We start from the raw sequence: 19,533 nt of genomic DNA on the forward strand, positions 1-19,533 counted from the left end.
TGGGAACATCTTCCATAGTGGTTCTCCAAGTGTTGCGTGAAGTAGTTCCTTTTATCTGTCCTAAATCTTCCATCATTCAACTTCATAAGATGTCCACGAGTTCTAGTCTTGTAAGAGAAGGAGGGGATCAGTACCTTTCATAACTGAAGGTCTAAATAAAGTTGCAGTGTTATACTGCTTATGTATCACATGTCTTTCCTTCCTTCCCACCCCCAGTGTCACCACCCCCCACAATTCCCTCATGTAATAAATTTTGGCTAGTACAAGACAACACTCTGTTATTAGGAAATCGTTGCATTTTTAAAGCCTGTAATATTATCCAGTCTAGTTATGTAGTTCAGTATTTGAATGCTACTAAAAGTATCTACTAGGCTATAACTCAGGAGTAAAAACAGGAGTGAGAATGTAATACTGAATACTGCTGAATTTCTGCAAACCTTTTGTAATAAGAAAAAGCAGGTCCCATTAAATGAAACACACTAGCTTTTAAGAATGCATTTTCAACAAAATTATATGTTGTTAGTTTTACATACAAATCCCAGCATTCCATGCTATAGGGAACCTGGCCCTAAATATCTTTCAAAAATATTAACAAAGGAATGCATTTATTATGCTGTTGGACCATAATCACTGTCAAACATCTCACCTGACTAAACTACCCTTATATTTATTCTTTCCTTTCATTTTCAGAAAGCATTGTTGGAATGCTTGGCCCCAAGACATAAAAGAAAATATCTAATTTGGTATTATTAAGCTTTTAGTGCTGTCTTGCTGTTGAAATAGTTGTGAAAGGATAATTTATTATGAAAAGATATGTATTATGAAAACTAACTAGTTTAACTAATTGCAGTTTCATAAGTAATCAGAAGATGATTGGTCTTGTCATTTGTTTTTTATATTTGGCCACGTAAGGCCTTTCAAAGAACTGAAAGGGGGTGTCTTCCTCTCCCATCATCCCCTTCTTTGTGGTGCTTGCTTCTGTTTTTGGTGTTTATGTGTAGTCTGATACAAAATGATGAATGTGTTTGGACCTGGGCTACAAACCAGCCCAAGCTTCAGACAATGATTATCTGTGCCATCTTTTCCCCGCACGTCTCATCATAGTCTCAAAACTACTCTGTATTTTCTTTTTCAGAGGCTTGGTTTATATTCTTCCGATAGGGTTGTAGCTTTTATGTTCTCCAGAACTCTTTATCAAGGTAGATTGTAAACAGTGGGGGAAGACAAAAAAAGGTGGCGTTAAAGCCACTTGTGCTTGCGTTTGGTAAGAATTTTCGGTAGAGCATGAGACTCTTAATCTCAGAGTCGTGGATTCGAGCCCCACGCTGGGTGAAAGACTTATGCATTGCAAGGGGTGAGGCTAGATTATCCTCGTGGCCCCTTCTAACTCTGCAAGCCTGTGATCCTGTGAAATAGTGGAGTGCAGGAGGAGGTAGTGTACATTCAGGTCACCCTATTTCAGGTGCTATATGGGTTTCAGGTTGTAAAGAAGCTTCTTGGAAAGGAATGGCTGATTTCTCATCTTTATAAATACAAAAAGCTGCTGTTGCTGAGGCTTGTTTGCATACTTAGGCCAAATATACAGGAAGGCGGGACCAAAGCAGCAGATAGTGTGGTGGGGCTTCTGCACTTAAACCATCTCCCTCTGGATTTTCTAACTGCTACATACTGGAAGCAGTGAGGTCGGCATAGTGGAAACACGCAAGCAAGGGTGCTGGACTGGCTTCACCAGCACACGGCATCAATCTCACTATGGCCTCACCCTCACTCACTCCTTCCTGGTATGCATCAGGTGACCAGTGCAGCCTCATCCTGCTGTCAGCTTCTGGAATAAAGAGAAAGTCTGACATTTATGTCAGGTTATAATAAGCAACAATGGCTGCATTTGTCAAATGGATTACAGTGGTACCTCGTGTTACAGACGCTTCAGGTTACAGATGCTTCAGGTTACAGACTCCGCTAACCCAGACATAGTACCTCGGGTTAAGAACTTTGCTTCAGGATGAGAACAGAAATTGTGCAGCCGTGGGAGGCCCCATTAGCTAAAGTGGTGCTTCAGGTTAAGAACAGTTTCAGGTTAAGAACGGACCTCCAGAACAAATTATGTCCTTAACCCGAGGTACCACTGTAATCACATCCATCTGAATACCTGAGTGTTGGTACTAAAAACATGTTGATTACTGTACTTAACACAACAGGTGTATGTTCTGAAGTAAAATATTTCACCATAAGACCATGTTGGCCCTTCGCATATAAAAGCCCTTGTGCATGATGGCTCAGAGAAGCACAATGACTTACGTTGCATGTTCCTGGCATATAGTTGTCCCACCAAGGCAGCAGTGAACCGGCCCCGTAAACATGTGGAGGTTTCCACCATAGAAGGGAGATAAGGAGGAGAGAAACAGAAACATAGGTGAACTAGGGCCACATTTATTGATTTAGTGGCTCTGAAGTGGTGGCAACAATTCAGGAAGCTAACTGTAACACAGCAACTGTGGGTTAAAAATCCTATAGATAAGTGCCACTATTGCTCAGTCCACAGGAATCCACATTGTTTCAAGCATGAAACTCATTTGTGTGGCATCCAAAAACATTGTGTATTGTCTTTTAAAACCTATACTCTATTCTGAATTAAATTTCCATTTTGCTAGTAACCTTTAATAATCTCAGAGGTCAAAACTGAGAGCTTCTGTAAATTAAGAGCTTACACAGGGTCAGTGCTGAGTTGAAGTTAATTTAACCTGTAATTGACCTATGCAGAATTGGTTTCAGTAGTGCTTGTGTGATTCAAGTTGCAATACCATGTGTTCTGATCTTTAAAACTGCAGTATTAAAGACCTACCATGCTGTGTTGTGAGGATGATATTTACCTCAAAGCACTTGGGATACTAAATACTCTGGGATACTTAGTTCCAATTTAATGGGACTTAGTCATAGGTAAAGTGTGGTTTGGATTGCAGCCTAAAAGTGTCACAGAAGAGAGCAAAAGCAAGCCACATACGACTAAGAACACCATCCAGATATTGCGTTGTAATCATTTTTTTAAAATAAATGTTGAATAAGAAATTAGATTTCTTCAAATGGGGAGAAAATGTGGTCATTAGTACTCTACGGTTTTAGAAGAACGACCTAGAATTGTCCTACTCCTCAGAGTTCCAAGTAAAGCTCTTTCCATGTTGTTTCTGTTATAATAATTATTGTCACCGTTATCATAATAGCAACATTGTGTCCTTTATGGAGAATTTGCTTGAATTTCACCTTATTTCACAAGCAGAGAATACTTTTCAGTGGAAGCAGAAATTTGGGGCAGGCTACTAAAAAACATGGCTATAACTCTTGTCGTTTTAAGTCAATGTTTATTTGTATTTTTTGTGCAAGACCAACATTAATGCACTTCCTCCTAAAAGAATTACAACATGAAAACCAATGAATTAAAGGTATTAGCTTAAGTCTGAATCATAGCCGTTATAGTTGTCATCTAGGTGCCTCTAAGTCCCTGTATCTATAAAAGTGATAACTCATAACAGTTTTGTCTGAGCCTGTGTTCCTTCATTGGATTCCGGATTTGAAGCATATAAGGGAGTAAGATAACTTATCATAAAATGTCTGACAGTGCACACATCAGAAGGGTTTATTGGATAAAAATGCAATCTTTGTACAACTGCTGAAGATATTTTATAACTTTGTTTTTCTTTTGTAGATCACCTACAAGGCTGTCAGCTCCTTTGACCCAGAAATAGATTTATCCAACCAAAGTGGACGTGTTTTAAAGCATGGGAATGAAACACACTACTTATTTTTTGGGTTGTATCCTGGGACTACTTACTCGTTCACTCTAAGAGCCAGTACAGCCAAAGGCTTTGGGCTTCCTGTTACAAGTCAGTTCACCACAAAGATCTCAGGTATTAGTTAAAGCCAAACAACATTTCCGATTTGTTTTTTTTTTTTTTAATAATATTTATTAAAGTTTTCCAATTAATTACAAATTAATAAAACATCCAATTTCAAATCTTTTTCCAATTACATCCTTTCAGGACTTCCCCTTCCCTCCCCCCCTTGTATTCCAAATCTCTCAAATGATCTCAACAAGTTCTTCTCCTCAATTCAAACTTGTTATCCTTAACCCAAAATTTTTTTTTAAAAAAAAACCATTATTTTCCATTCCCCTAAAATCGGCTTATTCCCACCACGAGTTCCCCACTTTAGAATACCATGTAGATGTATATAGCCTAAATAAAACATAGTTTACGCCTTTAAGGATTCCACATTTCCCACCCCCCCTTTTCCCGGTTGCGTTCCCAATGTTCCTCAATGTCCGATATTTCCACGTCTCTCTAAATCATAGTCCTTTGCCAGTCCTCTTTAGTTTCGAATGTCCAATCATGGAAGGATTCTGTCTCAAAGAGAGGCCCATTTTTTCCATCCAGATTTTTATATCCAGGAGTGAAAAACTCCAAATTATAATCCTTAAGCTTGTCAAATCTGGATGTCCCAAATGTCCCCACTTTTGACTTGGTCCAATTCTTGTTATTTTGTTGTTCTTATTGATCACACTCCTCTTTCTATTTCTTTCTGTCCCTGTTTTCCTGCACAAATGTCCTAATTCCAAAAGTTAGTTCCTTTACCGAGGCTTGTTATTCAGAAACAAAACATTACGTCAAGTTCCTTTCATTCCACAACAGATGATTCCATTGTCTTCTTCGGTGTAGTGGCCTCTGTAGTCATAATAATGTTCCATTTCTGCAGTTTCCCAGGAGATAAACAGTTCAGTTCCAATTTCCAGCTAAAACTTGTAATATCCCTCGGCTCCTCTAGGTGGATTGCAAAAACTGAGTTCTCTTCCAGATCGCATCCATTAGCCCTAGTAACTTTGTAATCCTTATTTAAAGCAATTTGTATCCAATTTATAACAAATATAACCAGCAAAGTCCTTGTAACATAGTCTCTATCTTATTTTCCGCTTTGACAGCTCTTTGACAGCTGTCAAAGCTTGCCTTTCTCCTCTCCAAATTCCGTCATCGATCGCTCCCGGGGTTCCAGGGGGGGTTGTTTTTAAGTCCGAATTCTACTTTCCTCCTCCAGCTCAATCTCATATTCTTCACTCGTGAGGTTAAAAACTTGCCAAAATGATGTTACTCCGATCTTAGTTATCAGATCCTTTGCTTTGACCCTTCTACAATGGAGGGGGTGGCTGACTTCCTTTTTTGCGCCTCCCCCGCTCGCTCCGAAATTTTTAAAATTTTTGTCCCTCTTTTTAATCCAAGTTCCAATTACTTACAGGTTGTTCTTTTAGGTCCGAATTTTCAAAGGAAGGAGCCAGCGCTCTCCGCCGAATGGCATGCGGCTTCGCACGGCAGGGATAGCAGAGGACTCAAAACACCACGCTTCTCCCCGGCACCCGATCCGTAGCCTTTAAAAAGGCTCCTTCACGAGTTGGGAGGGCGCTAACGGTGTCAGCCGAGTCTCCATGTCCACGGCCCCCGTGGCCGTGGTTTTTAAGGGTCCCCGCATCGCCGGTGCGGTAGGACCCAGCCCCTGCCGTGCAGGCTCCCTCCGGAGCTCGGAGGGAGTCCGCCATTCGGCGATGGCGCCGACCCGGAAGTCTCCCAACATTTCCGATTTGAACTAGATAACCATTACTTTAATTTACATATAATTTTGCAGCAGTTATATAGTATGGGTGCAGTGTAAAATACCTATCTTTTCTGAACAATTTAAATGTTGTGTTTATAATTTCTTGAAAATTCATAAAAACCTCTGTTAAAAAAATGGCATTTAAACATTTTCTGTTAAAAAGCCTATATATATATATATATATATATATATATATATATATATATATAGGCTTTTTAACAGAAAATGTTTAAATGGAGATATATATATATATATATATCCCTCAATCCGCAAACCTATTTGGGGATGTATATGATTACTACTTGCTTTTATGCACCTTAAGAAGGTTAAACTTGGGACATTTGTATAGCAACCCTGCAATGTAATCCATTGCTTTTCTACCCAATTGCAAGTTGGCCTGAGTGTAGCATGTACCACTGTTTGGTTTAGTTCACTCTTCTATCCCTGCTGCTGAAAGGGATAGTAGCTGCAAGTCAGAGATGGGTCAGTTCAGATTCCCATCTTTCATATCTTTCAGATTTACCAAACAATAGTCACGTCTTCTTTGTCTTTGACCTCCTTACAGGCCAAACCAAACACTCATTAGCATCTAGAAGTCTCATGTACTACTGATTAGTAAATTCAAATGTGGTTGCTTTTACATGATGGCCTAGTGTAGTGCAGCAGATATACTAGTTCAAGGTTTCCCAAACATGGGTCTCCAGCTAGCTGACCGCTGGTCCTCCCTGCTAGCTAGGGATGATGGGAGTTGTAGTCCAAGGGCAGTTGGAGATCCAAGTTTGGGAGACCCTGTACTAGTTGGTTATGGCATGTCAGATCCAGGTTCAAATTGCAATTTAGCCACAAGCTAACTGGGTGGTCTTGGTTACTTATGTCTTCATTCATTATCTAGTTATGGTGATACAGTAAGGATGATAAAAATCTGGTGGTGAAGGCTGTTAATATGACAATGGTAATAATTGAATACCATATTTAGTTTCTTTTGTTGCATAGCAGACCAACACATGATATAAAACTTGCTGCAGTTCATGAGACTAATATTACACACGAACATACGTTTTGAGTGTTCAGTCAGCAGAAAAATGCCCTAATAAAGGTACAATATGTACCAGTTTATAGCTTAACTTGTTATTGATGGGCTACCCTATTAACTAAAAGCATAGCAATTATTTTATCATAGTTTGTGCACACAAGGACTGCTCTAAAATAGTATCTGCCCTTGAGAAGGTTTTTTTAAACAAGATTTTAAAGATCATAGAAAAGCTGCACATTAAAGAAGTCTGCTTCCTCTGTTCTTGTTCTTCTAGCACCGTCTATGCCACCTTATGAACTGGAAACACCTTTAAATCAGACAGACAGTACTGTAACTGTTACACTGAAACCTGCACAGAGCAGAGGAGCTCCAGTCAGGTATGATGGTATTGGGGAAGCTTTACAAAATTAAAATTAAATCTATTAATTTATTGGCAGTGTTTCCTAGTGACTTTTTTTCTAACTTAGCAATCTGTGTTTAAATCCATATTTATGTTATCTCTAATTCAATTAAATAAGAAACAAGAAAGAAAGTCCTTTGATATGGAGTGTTTAGGAATTGTGTAGAGGATTTCAAAGCTTAGTCTTTGAAAATAAGGAACAAAGCTGCAATGTTGTTGTGTGGGTGGCTTCTTCTATAAGGTAATTGCTTACTGCAGTGTTATGAGTTCAAGGGTACATCATTATTTTTATCCTCTACTACTGTGTTTTCAATAAGAACTCCTGTGGGCTTAATCATCATTATTTCAGGTAATCAGCTGAGACAATTTAGGAGATTTAAAAACTAAAATCTGTCATCATCAAGACAAAAAGAAAAAATATATATACTTGTAACAAAACAAAACAAAACAAAAATCTTGCTAGTCCAGAATTTACAGCTACTTCACTTGGGAACTAATGTAGCATGGTGACTAAGAGGCTGAGCTATGAATCAGTATATTCTTGTTCTCACCTTTATGACAAATTCACTATGGTCTTGGGCAAGCCAGCCTCTCATCAAAATGGGGATAATAATATCAACTTGTATTATAGGCTTTGTGTAAGGGTTACAGCAAAATAAATACATCAAGCATTTTGCAAAGTCAAAATAATGATTAAGTTTCTCTATAACAGTGTCTATATACAAGCAGAACAGAATTTCATTTGCACAACAAGTGTTCCTCTTGTCCTTCCACTCACACACTCCCAGTGTGCCCTCAATCCAAAGGGGAGGTTGTAGTGAGCAGAATATTACTATTTATTATATATTATTATTATTATTACTAGTAGTAATTAAGCAGTTTCCAACTTGCTTTTCATTATCAAGTAGAAGATCCATGTAAATACTTACAGAAAAGGAAATAAAATAGTTGTCATTTGCCAGAGCCAATACATGTGCCAATTATGTGTACTCAAGCTCTATATATGCTCATTTGTCTTTTTGACGTCAAGTAAAATTACCAGATGGAATTCAGGATGCCACACAGCTAAAGTTCACATTGCCATAGTAAGGAGAAGGAAACATCAATCCAAAATCACTGCCCAGCTGTATTGTGTTTCTTCTTTGCTAATTAGCAGTTTATGCTTGGAGCTGTGGGCTAACTTGCTTCAGCTGCCCTCCTTCCCACGTTCAGGGTGTTGAAAATGAAATAAGAAGCTGTGGGTTCAGTTGCAGGTGAAGAGTCATGGAGACTAAATAGTTCTGAGAAACATTTTGTTCCCAATTAGGTACTATGTAAGTATGTGGTTTTAATTCTCATACTCATCATGGACTTGTGAAATATGGTGTTTATTTGCATATGGTTTGTCCTGCATTTATTTTGACAAAATGCAGCTTCAGAGGTCCAAGATTCATTTAACAGGTCCTGCACGACAGGGCTTTCCCCATTGTCCTCTCCCAACTTGCCCTTGCCCAAACTCACATCATCCCTAGCTAACAGGACCAGAGGTCAGGGATGATGGGAGTCGTAGTCCCAAAACATCTGGTGGGCCGAGTTTGCCTATGGCTGGGTTGGAAGAACCCCAGAAAAGTGCCTAGGGGGAGGAGAGTGGAGGTGGTTCCATCAGGCAAGCAAACAGCTTGTGCTGATGGAGCAATCTCCTTAGCACTATGTTAAATGTTTCCTAGGGCTGCAAACTAAAGCGGAAGGCCTACACAGGTTCTCCTCAAAATGAATTTTTTTTTTCTATAAAGAAATAGCTGTCCAGTTTTTTTGTGACACGCGGTTGCATGTAAATTAGGTGAAAGACTGGCACTTAGGCAAGACCAATGGATTCAAGTTACAAGAAAGGAGATTCTGACTAAACATTAGGAAGAACTTTCTCACAGTAAGAACTGTTTGATGATGGAATGGACTCCCTCAGGAGATTATGGACTCTCCTTCATTGGAGGTTTTTAAGCAGAGGCAATCTGTCGTGGATGCTTTAGTTGAGATTCCTACATTGCAGGGGGTTGGACAGGATGACTGTCAGGGTCCCTTCCAACTCTACAATTTTATGATTCTAAGACATGATTTCTTATCCTCAGGATCAAAAGTAAAAACTTTTTTTGTTATACTGTATATTGTTCTGAAATGTTTGCAACACACTTCATGCTCAGCACAAGTCTCTTTGAAATGGACAGAAAGGAGAGAAGAACACCATATTTGTGTTTGTTCAAAGTAAGAGAAGTACCCAATAGATGTTTTTCTTAATCTGTATTCATCGTAGGGTAGAAAAATGTAGCTGTACTTTATTTATGCACTTCACTAAGTGCAATAGCAGTCTATTGATTATGCTGTAACCACCCAGCATGGTTAATGCAGATTCTTGGAACTGCGCTAAACTTTTCAGTGTAAATGATTGTTGTCGTTTTATTGATCAACACATCAGCTCTGTCACATAAAAATCTTTAATTCTTCTGATGGATAGAGGGAGAAAGGGAGAGAGAGAGTAAGCACAAATTCTAGCACATTACTGCCAAGGATTGCTTGTTTTACAGCTTTGCCACCTTTCCTCTTTACACTTGGGGCAAATATAGAATAAGAATCTGGCTTTCTATTTTAACCTTGTTTGGATCCAGTCCATTACAATTAGACTTGCAACTTATTCAATAAATTATTGCTAGGAAGCATGACTTGTTTAAATGAAGTCAAATTTATATAAATCTTCTGGAATCATTTGTTATCAGTTAATGAAAAGTGAACATAAATCCAGAAAACCAAACTGTCCATTAGATTTTGGAAGCATAGCTTCATTGATTATTGCAATATTTATTAACAGAGATACAATATAGCCAAATAGCATGAAGTTATGTGACTGTAAAATCTATAATTTTGGGTAATTAGTTTTAGAAAGTGAATGAAATTAGACTCCTTTAATTTGATAATGCATTCATACATACTATTAAATTACAGTTCGGTTTTGTTTTTAGAATAATTTCAAAATATAGGCTTTCCTCCCTTTTTTAAACATCTAAACTTATCTGGACCCTTTGTTCTTTTCAGGAGTATATATTTTATCCTAAATTATTACTGTCAATTCATTGTTACGGTCATTTGACAATACTTATCCAACTCATACAAAATGCAAATGCATCTTAAAACAAAGGTTGAAGGGTTTCTTTGGAAATAATTATTCCAGAAAGGAAAAATTTTTAGTAGTATAATGCTAGAACCATAATATTTGACCCGTACTCTGTTGTTGGGTACTGGTACTTGAATTTCGGTCAGATATCTAGTTTTTAGGTAGCCCTTCAGATCAACAATTCCATAAAACTGTAGCATAATTGAATTTTTTTAGAGCAGCCAAGAACCAGGTTGTGCTCTGCACTTGTAGTGCCTCCTCTTGTTGCTGCACATGCAGCACTGAAGTGACCTTTCTGGGGCACAAGTCTGGGCTGTGTGTATGGAGCTCCTGGGCTGCCCAGAGGACAAGACCCCCCCCCCCATCTCAGCCTCACTGATGTGGTCCAAGGGAAAATGGAACAATGCATTTGGCACCAACTGGGCTATAGGAGTTGGTGGAAAGTGGCATACAAGATGTCATTCAGCCTTCATAGGCACTCCACTCCAGATTTGTGTGGGGTTTACTCCTTACCTTTTCTTTTCCTTAAGAAAGTGCCTCCTGTATTGTTCCATAGATCTGGGTTCAAGGGTATGTGTCTGTTTCTAGTACCTCCCTTTCTCCCTGCCTTCACCAGATTCATTTCAGCAACTGAGCATTACACTGTGCCTGTTGTTTTGTAGATATCCTTACATTGGCAGTGCACGTGACTCATATGATCGGCACCCACTGCAGCTTTACTCAGCTGTAACTAATGCACAGTGGACTTGTACAGTTGGCTCTCTTCTGTAGACTTTAATATGAAGCTTAACTGAACAGCAGGATATCCTCCTCAGATTGATATGGCAGTTCTGTAGGCATTTGCATGATTTTGGAAACTGTCACGTCCTTATCAAATTATCCTGTTCCATAGCCTTCTTGATTTAAGAGACAAAAGTTGTAGTTTAGTGTTCCTATCTCTTTCCATGCCAGGATTGCACTTTTAGACAGTGCAGGCATATCTGTCAACTTCAGTGCTATTGCTCAATACTGAGTAATTGCCAGTTTGTGCAGGCTCACTGCTCAGGCGTGAGGGGAAAGACTTACTGAGTGATAACTGTCACACGTAGATGTAAATAATAGTAGTGAGATCTAGATTATAGCAGGCACTGTGTAGTGAAGGAGGTGGGCAACTTCCAGTTTCTAACACATATCTACGACTTCCCCGATAAACAGTTTCAGGCAGTGCCTATCCATGTGGTAAAACTGTTCCTGGGTAGTAATACTGTATGTAGGCTGTATATTACTGAATGCCCCTTGCCCAAATCACCAAATCCATATACATAGAAAGTGAGGGAAGGCATGTAGGACCTTTCTTCCTGACATCATATTTACTATATACAATGAGTGTTTTAAAAGTGAGGAGCATTTAGCTGGGAGATTCCCACCAACTACAGTGAGAAGTGACGCAGTCCTGTTAGACAGTGATACTATATGTTGAGCTGTTTGTATAGCAGTAATAATTATTATTAACATAACATAACTTAATATAACACAACACAGGGTGAGCCTCTGGATGTTCATCAGCATTTCATTCCAAAGTGGAAGCACTGGGCTGGATTCAACTACATAGTTGGACTAGCATGAGTTCTGCTAGCATAATGGGGCTTCCCTCCCTCTTTTCCTCATTTGCCCCTCACATAAGCTCTGGGAGGTTGGGAGAACCATCAGAACAGCATGTTGGGTAGGAGAAGAGTGATGCTTCCATCTAGCCAGCAGAAATGCTTGTGCAGACAGAACAATTGTAATAGCACAGTGTTGAATCCCACATACTGATAGTGTTCTAAAGCAGGGGTAGCCAACATGGTGCCTTCCAGATGTTTTGAACTAAAATTCCTATCAGCCCCAGCCAGCATGACCAATGGTCAAGGATGGTGGGAACTTTAGTCCACAACATCTGGAGAGTAGCAAGCGGGCTATGCCTAAATCTTTAAACATTAACTTGGAATATTCTTATATGAGACTGCAGTAAACATACAATATATATTTTTTTAAAAATTGTAGAGTTTTCTTAATACTTTTGTTGTTGTGGTCACAGAATAGCACTAAAGTTATCCATATACTTTTGAATTAAACCCATGACCTGTTTGTGCCTATGCATGGTAATAATTGTTACCTTATTTGGAAATATTTGTATATTTTTAAAAACATCATAGCACCACAAGGCTGGAGTTATGGCAAAAAATTTTTTTTTTTTACATTTGCATGTTTGTCATTATTTTTGACAGACATTATTTAGGGTTCTGTAAAGTTATCGCCTTGCAAGGTAAACTACAGGGTCATCTGCTATTACTGTCAGCAAACTGTTTCTGAATTATAGCTTTACAACGTATACAATAACCCAAACCATGGTTAGGCAAGTATGTGATATAGAAGTGATGGAGCTTTATTGATGTCCATAATTTTCACGCTTTTATGGCAAACAAGAATTCTTATTTATGGCCAAACAGTCAATTCCAGTTACACTGAAGGAACAGTGCAGTAATTGCTTGCATTGTAAAATATTGTAATTCATTTTTGTTATGTAATAGAACTTGTCCTTGAATTTCAAAGTGACTGGAATTAACTTTTTTTTAGGGGGGGAATGCAGATTAAGTATGATATGTGTGTCACAATGACTTGTTGGGAAAGTTACATGACTATTCCTGTGCACATTTTCTCACACTATTCATGGAAAACAACATGAAAAATTTTTGGTAGCTTGCTCTCAAATCCTATAGCAAGAGACTTATTAAAATAAGTGGTAATTAGAATACAGTGGTACCTCTGGTTACGTACTTAATTCATTCCGGAGGTTTGTTCTTAACCTGAAACTGTTCTTAACCTGAGGTACCACTTTAGCTAATGGGGCCTTCTGCTGCTGCCACGCCGCTGGCGTGCAATTTCTGTTCTCACCCTGAGGTAAAGTTATTAACCTGAGGTACTACTTCTGGGTTAGCAGAGTTTGTAACCCGAAGTGTTTGTAACCTGAAGCATTTGTAACCCGAGGTACGACTGTATCTGAATTGGTGCTAGGGGGAAAACGCCCCCAAACAGACTTTAGAGCAGGGATGGGGAACTGTTGACCAATGGCTGGATCCAGCTCCTGGTCTCCTTTCCTCAGCTCACCTCAAGAAAAAAGCCAACTCATGCGGCGGTAACACAAATAATTTGTTCAAACAGAAGCTTTCCTCCTGGACCCACATTGCCTCCCAGGAGGCAATTTTCATGCAGGCAACTGCAGAGGGAAACATTGACCATGAAACACTTAAGCTTAGATGAAGATTCCCACTTGTTTGAGCAGGAATGTTTTTCTAAGCAGCATTTATTTCTTTGTTTTTGTAAGTCAGCAAACCTTAGGGTAAGCCCAGTTTTCCTTCCCTAATGATACTGTCTTGGCTTCAAAAGGATTGGCAATTGGATAAAAATATGATAAACTCCCCCCCCCCCAGCCAGTGGGTGCCATCATCTTTTGTTCATTTGTGGCACATTTGTCCATTTGTGCTATGGACATGCTAGATTCAAGAACAAAAATCTGGCAAATATCATTTTCATGATTAGCTTAGAATTTTAATAAGATTTATCACCACAAATGTGTATGCCTTTTACTCCTGCACATAAAGGTATGATTCCTTCCGCACCTGTACCCCCAACCCTTTTCTTACTTGTGTGAAGAAGGTTAGAAGTTCATAAGGTGTTTTGCTCATCTGAATATGATATAATTCAGTAAATGAGTATGTACAATGAATGTACTGGTGATTCTGTAGGTAGATTTTGAGGATCTAAACCTTGGAAATTTCACTGATACCAAGCTTCACTTGATGCACAGGAAACATGAAGGAATTGTGTTTCAGAGCACAGTTGTACGTTGTATAACACTGATATCCATGAAACGAATACACCCATAAAAGTGGAGATGAATCTTATATCAGTGGTACAGAACATCAGAAAGTCCTAGGTTGAATCTCTGGCATGAGCGGGGGCTTAGAAAGAATGATTATCCATTCTGAGTTAGACAACTGGATGGAGCAGTGGTATGATTCAGCTTCCAATGTATTGTATTCATTTAGTGTCCCAGCACTGGCAGAAAGCTCTTTGATCCTGTGGAAGAGGTAAAGGTAAAGGACCCCTGACAGTTTAAGTCCAGTTACAGGTTGCAGTGCTCATCTCGCTTTACTGGCCAAGGGAGCCGGCGTTTGTCCGCAGACAGTTTTTCTGGTGAAACCAGAGCAGCGCACAGAAACACCTTTTACCTTCCCGCCGGAGCGGTACCTATTTATCTACTTTGACGTGCTTTTGAACTGCTAGGTTGGCAGGAGGTGGAACCGAGCAACAGGAGCTCACCCCTTTTGGGGGGATTTGAACTGCTGATCTTCCGATCGGCAAGCCCTGGGCTCAGTGGTTTAGACCACAGCGCCACCCGCGTCCCGCCTGTGGAAGAGGGACCGAGGTAATTTAGAATTATAATAATTTGCCTTACACTGAATCAAGCCATTGGGTCCACCTAGCTCAGTAGTGCTTGCATTGACCAGCAGCAGCTCTCCATGGCTTTAGACAGGGAGTCTCTCCCAGTTCTGCCTGCAGAGGCCAGGGATTAAATCTGGAACCTTCTGCTTACACTGCACCACTGTGCTACATGGGTTGGTAGACCCTTCAGAACAAGGTGAGGGAGAATTGCTGAAAGTCACCTTGATCCACGTTGCACTGACCGAAGCCTCTGCTATATCAAAAAGCTTTAATGGAGGGACACAAATTGGATACAACCTTTTGTCCTCAAGATTAAATTTTCTTACATACATGTCATTGAATCACTGAAAAAAGAAGGAACAGTGTTTTCCCACATAGAACACTGGGAAAGTCTTCAATTTAATGGCATTTACCATGAAAAAAGACATGGTGTCTTATGGCATTCTAAAGACTAATTTAATGAGTTTCTGTTTGCAGAAGCTTACTTCTTAAGGCTGCCTCAAGACTCTATTTTTTTATAGCAGCAGCCTCAAACAAGTAATCCTCTGGAATATTTGCCATTAAAACCATCCTCTCTGTAATGCCCTTCACTTCATCTGGAAAATAAATCACTGATATTTCCAATGAGGTTTGTAATTGTAAAATATTGCTAAGCGAAAGCTAATCTTCTCAACAAGATTATGTATGAGGAAATATTTCAGTCATTTCCTATGCTGTAAGTGGCAAATCTGTAGCAGAAAACATCTGTAAAGCAAAGATCTTAGAAACAGAAGGAAGTATAGATTCTCATGGCTTAGCAAGCAACTCCCTCCAATATTATCTGTTACTTCAGCCAGTGATGAGATATCAGCTGTTTCTGTTGGACTGCATCCTCTTAAGATTTGGTATAGTCCACAATTCATCCCAGAAAAGGTTTTACAGTTAGGACTCCACTTCTGGGTTTTGTTGGTGGGGAGTAGTTTCCTTGCTATAAAGAAACTTTCCAGTCCTGCAATGTCATTTGCAATTTCTGGAACAGCCAGCTCTTTTGGACTAAAACTCACATTACTCACAACCAACATGGCTAACAGTCAGGAATAGGGATTAAGAATAAATTTGATTAAGTTCACATTTAAAGCCTACAAATTCATACCTTCCGATTCAGTAAGCAAACTGAAACAGTTCTTCAGACAAGAGATGTGTACAAAATTGCATGTTACAGTAAAGTGTGCATAAACATGCTTATATTTGTGAAAGGAACACACAAACGTGCATTATAATAGAACTGTTTTGCTATACTGGATACAGAAATGTATACATTAAGACAAAATTTTACTAAAATGCAGATTTTTTGGTGAGAACTTTTTAAAAACAAAAATGAACCACAAACTGATGTGGAAATGTGGCTATATTAACTTAAGATTGGAAAGATGGGAAACCGAGGGAAATCAAAATTGATAGATTGACCCTATTCAGGGACAATGGGAGTTGTAGACCAAAGCAATTGAATGGCACCAGACTGGGGAAGGGTGGTCTAGACAGATATCATACTAGAAATATTGGGTTGTGTCCAACAAAGTTGTCTCATTCGTACAACAGAATGTTACCCTCTTCTCTCCCATTCACCCCTGAGGGGAGAGGGAAGTCATTGCACAAACTGGTCAGCTTGGTTGGATACCACTCACTGCCCCCAGAAACCTAGATACCTGAAACAATAAATTAGGACAGGGATTCCCAGAGTCTGGTCCACCAGCGGTCCACTAGCTTCATTTAGGTGGCCAGCAGAGTGTCCGTGACTATGGAATTCAGATTGTAACACAATAAAATAAAATACAATACAATATAAGAAATAAAAGAAGTGATAAAAATACATTAAAAAATCATCTGCAACAGACAGAAAAATCATTCAATGGTTCACCAAGACCCCCAGCAATATCCAAGTGGTCTGTGGGGGGAAATGGGTTAGTGAATTTGGTTAAAAGAGTTACTTTGCCCATACCAAACTACCATTTCAGAGAGTCATCCCTGCCAGTGGATGTACTTGCCAAGCAGGATGCCAGCTTGCCATTTCAAGGTCTGAATTCCTCCCATCAAACCCATTGAATGCCTTTGGGAAGGACATCTAGATGCAGAAATGCAAAACCAGATTTTATGTCACTTGTGAAAATTATTCTGTCTCAGCGTCTCCACTATATTGTTGGGTTATTTCTTCTTCTTTTTTTTTTGTTTTGTTAAAAGAGTGTTGTTTCTCCAGAGTTCAGGGTTACCCCACAAACAAATGCTCTTGGCAACCAGAACATTTGAGATTTCAACAATAAGCATAGTTCTTTGTTCTGTTTCTATTTATACCTTAAGCAATTTTCTGTGTTCTTTTAAAAGGGAGAATTAACCCAAGACATAAAGTAGATTTTAAAACTTTGAAATTATCGTTGCACTGTTGCAAGTGTCAGAAATGTAAATTTGTGCAAAATATGTTTTATTTATATGTTCCAAATAAATTGCTGGTGTGTTATAACTTTTAATGAAACCTGCATCGTTATTTGAAAGAACTCTTAAGCTTCAAGAATTCAAATTTCCTGGAACTAAAAAAACAACAACACCCATCTTTTTCAACATAGTTACACATTACAGATTGCAGCCATGGACAAGATAATAGCTCTTTAACTTTAACAGAGAGTGTATGAGACAACTGTTTTGTTTGAAATCAGTGGTTTGTTCAGAGCAAAATAGCTCGTAAGCCACAGTAATTCCATCGAAGTTCATTAAGTTTTGATTCAGACAGATAGGACATTGAGCAAGGCTTTTCAAATGTTGGGAAACAGCTACACATCTGTATTCATGTGTGAAATTGAACATGTGACCTTTTCAAATAACCGCTGTAATAGCTGTGCCTGCTTGCTGTGTAACATTCAAGTTAGGAACTTGCACTTCTGTCTTACGGGAGATGCATGAGCACCTTTAAAATGAAGATATAGGGTGAAGCAAGCATACATTGTAGAAATCCTATGTAATTTGTAAGCTTATATCTGACCTTTGTTTCAGCAAGACACCCAGCCTATTTACTTGGCTAAGGGGCAAAAGTACATATGACTATGATTACTTGGCCTTGTTTCACCAATACTCAACATCCTAAAACAAGTTAACTGAATTTCTCAGAAAGTACTAAACCATATACAACCAAGTATTGTGACTAGGATCTGGAGTTTTGATTAAAAAGGTAGGATCCCCTTGATTCCATGCTACGTCTTCTGCTAGGAGAGCAGAGATAACCTTGTCATTTGGGGCTCAGCTATTGCCTTTTGCTCTGGATCCTCTTAAGCTTCATAATTCAACGTTAGAACCAATATTTTTAGCTTATGTTTATTCAGTTGACTACGCTTCTGCACTGTGTGCTTGTTCTGATCAAAAATCAGTTAATAGTCTTAGCTTTTTGGTTTATTAATTTGTTGTGTGCTGATCTGCAGAGATTCTTTTTGACAATTCTTTATTTCACGCCACGTTAATGCTGTTCACAGGAGTTCTGTGTACACAATGACTGCTCCCCACTTAAAACGGGGGGCGCCCTTTGCGTGGACGCGTGCAGCCCTGGATCTGGAGTGGTCCCATCAGCATAGGCTTTTGCCTTCCCTCAGGTGGGATACCTGGAGGTCCCCGCCTACCCCAGTGAGTTGTCCAATCCCACCTGGGGGAAGCGTTGCCAGGGAAACCAGGCCAGGTAGGGGGAGGGATTACCTGCCCACACAATAGAGGGTGGATCTTACCTGGTAATCCTCACAAATGCTTTTGATTTAGCAGAGGCTCCTGTGTATTTTTGCGACTTCCTCTCCAAACCACTGTGCATTTCACATGCTATTCCACCCTAAACCTCTGGAGTAAATTATCATAGGGTTGCCAGGGAAGGCAACAAACGTGGAAAAATTATTTGTGTTAAGGCCTTTCTTCAATTTGAAGGGTACCTTGTGTTCTTAGCCAGGCTGTGAAAGCTGTGAAACTCCCCTATGGGGAGTTGAGTGAGCATAGATTGCAAGTTGGCAATATGAGTCCTGCTGTTCAGTAGCAGAAGTAAGTGTTGACTCTTCAAGTTTCTAACATACAAATATCAGTTTTACTTATCTAATGAGCTTCTGGGGGTACTCACTGTAGCAGGGGTGGCTAACCCTTTTCCTACTCAGGGGCCACATTTAGGTTGGCCAACCATTCCAAGACCATATGCCAGTATGCCTATGCAACTGGTTGTGACCAAACTGGTTGTGTGCATTCGTGCACGCCCACTGGTACACAAAGATACACACCACAAGTATAGCACACAAAAACCCACACTGACAGACACACATGAATGCACATAGCTCACGCTTACATTTATTTATTTCTAAATTAATTCTTACTCACACTTCATTGTTACAAAGAAAATACAACACAGAAATAGATAATTCACAATGCAAACAACCAATAAAACAGTAAGACATAGTAAACTTTGGCATAATTTTCCTTCCAGCCCAGTGCTGTCATGGGGAGGAAGATATGGACTGCCAAACCACTTGAGATAGCCATAGATTTGCCCATGTACACATGCATCTCACCAAGGACATGATGTGCAAAATTGTACTTCTTGGGTTGCGTTGGAAGCACTGAAAGTGCAATGATAACTTCAGATACCATATAATGTAGAAAGAAGGGAAAATTGGAAGTGAAAGTATTTCAGAACTGCTGGTCAACAGTTTCTGAGGTCAATAATTTTTGTGAATGACTGAAGAACCCAGTCATTGCTAGTTTCACATCTCCTAAACAAAACATATCTGATATTTGGGAAAGTGCATTGTCAGCTGACCTCATAATTTTGGTACATTCTTGTGCTGTGGTTTTAATAATTGCACTGAATGA

The 19,533-nt window shown here is 39.3% G+C and overlaps 1 protein-coding gene and 1 long non-coding RNA gene across 14 annotated transcripts in view; one reads left to right on the forward strand and one right to left on the reverse strand.

Moving 5' to 3' along the window:
• LOC309348554 overlaps nucleotides 1-19,533 on the reverse strand; it is a 507,755-nt gene that overhangs the window by 254,971 nt on the left and 233,251 nt on the right. The gene's annotated exons all lie outside the window — the stretch shown is intronic.
• The window catches only part of PTPRM (protein tyrosine phosphatase receptor type M), a 413,445-nt gene that overhangs the window by 233,942 nt on the left and 159,970 nt on the right, over nucleotides 1-19,533 (forward strand). For all 12 annotated transcript variants that reach the window (XM_081873808.1, XM_081873803.1, XM_081873804.1 and 9 more), the window contains 2 exons: nucleotides 3,701-3,902; nucleotides 6,942-7,044. In XM_081873808.1, the coding sequence (XP_081729934.1) occupies nucleotides 3,701-3,902; nucleotides 6,942-7,044 (305 nt within the window). The remainder of the gene's footprint in view (nucleotides 1-3,700; nucleotides 3,903-6,941; nucleotides 7,045-19,533) is intronic.

Source organism: Podarcis erhardii (genome assembly GCF_964252035.2).
Source record: "Podarcis erhardii genome assembly, chromosome: 8".
Lineage (NCBI taxonomy): Eukaryota > Metazoa > Chordata > Lepidosauria > Squamata > Lacertidae > Podarcis > Podarcis erhardii.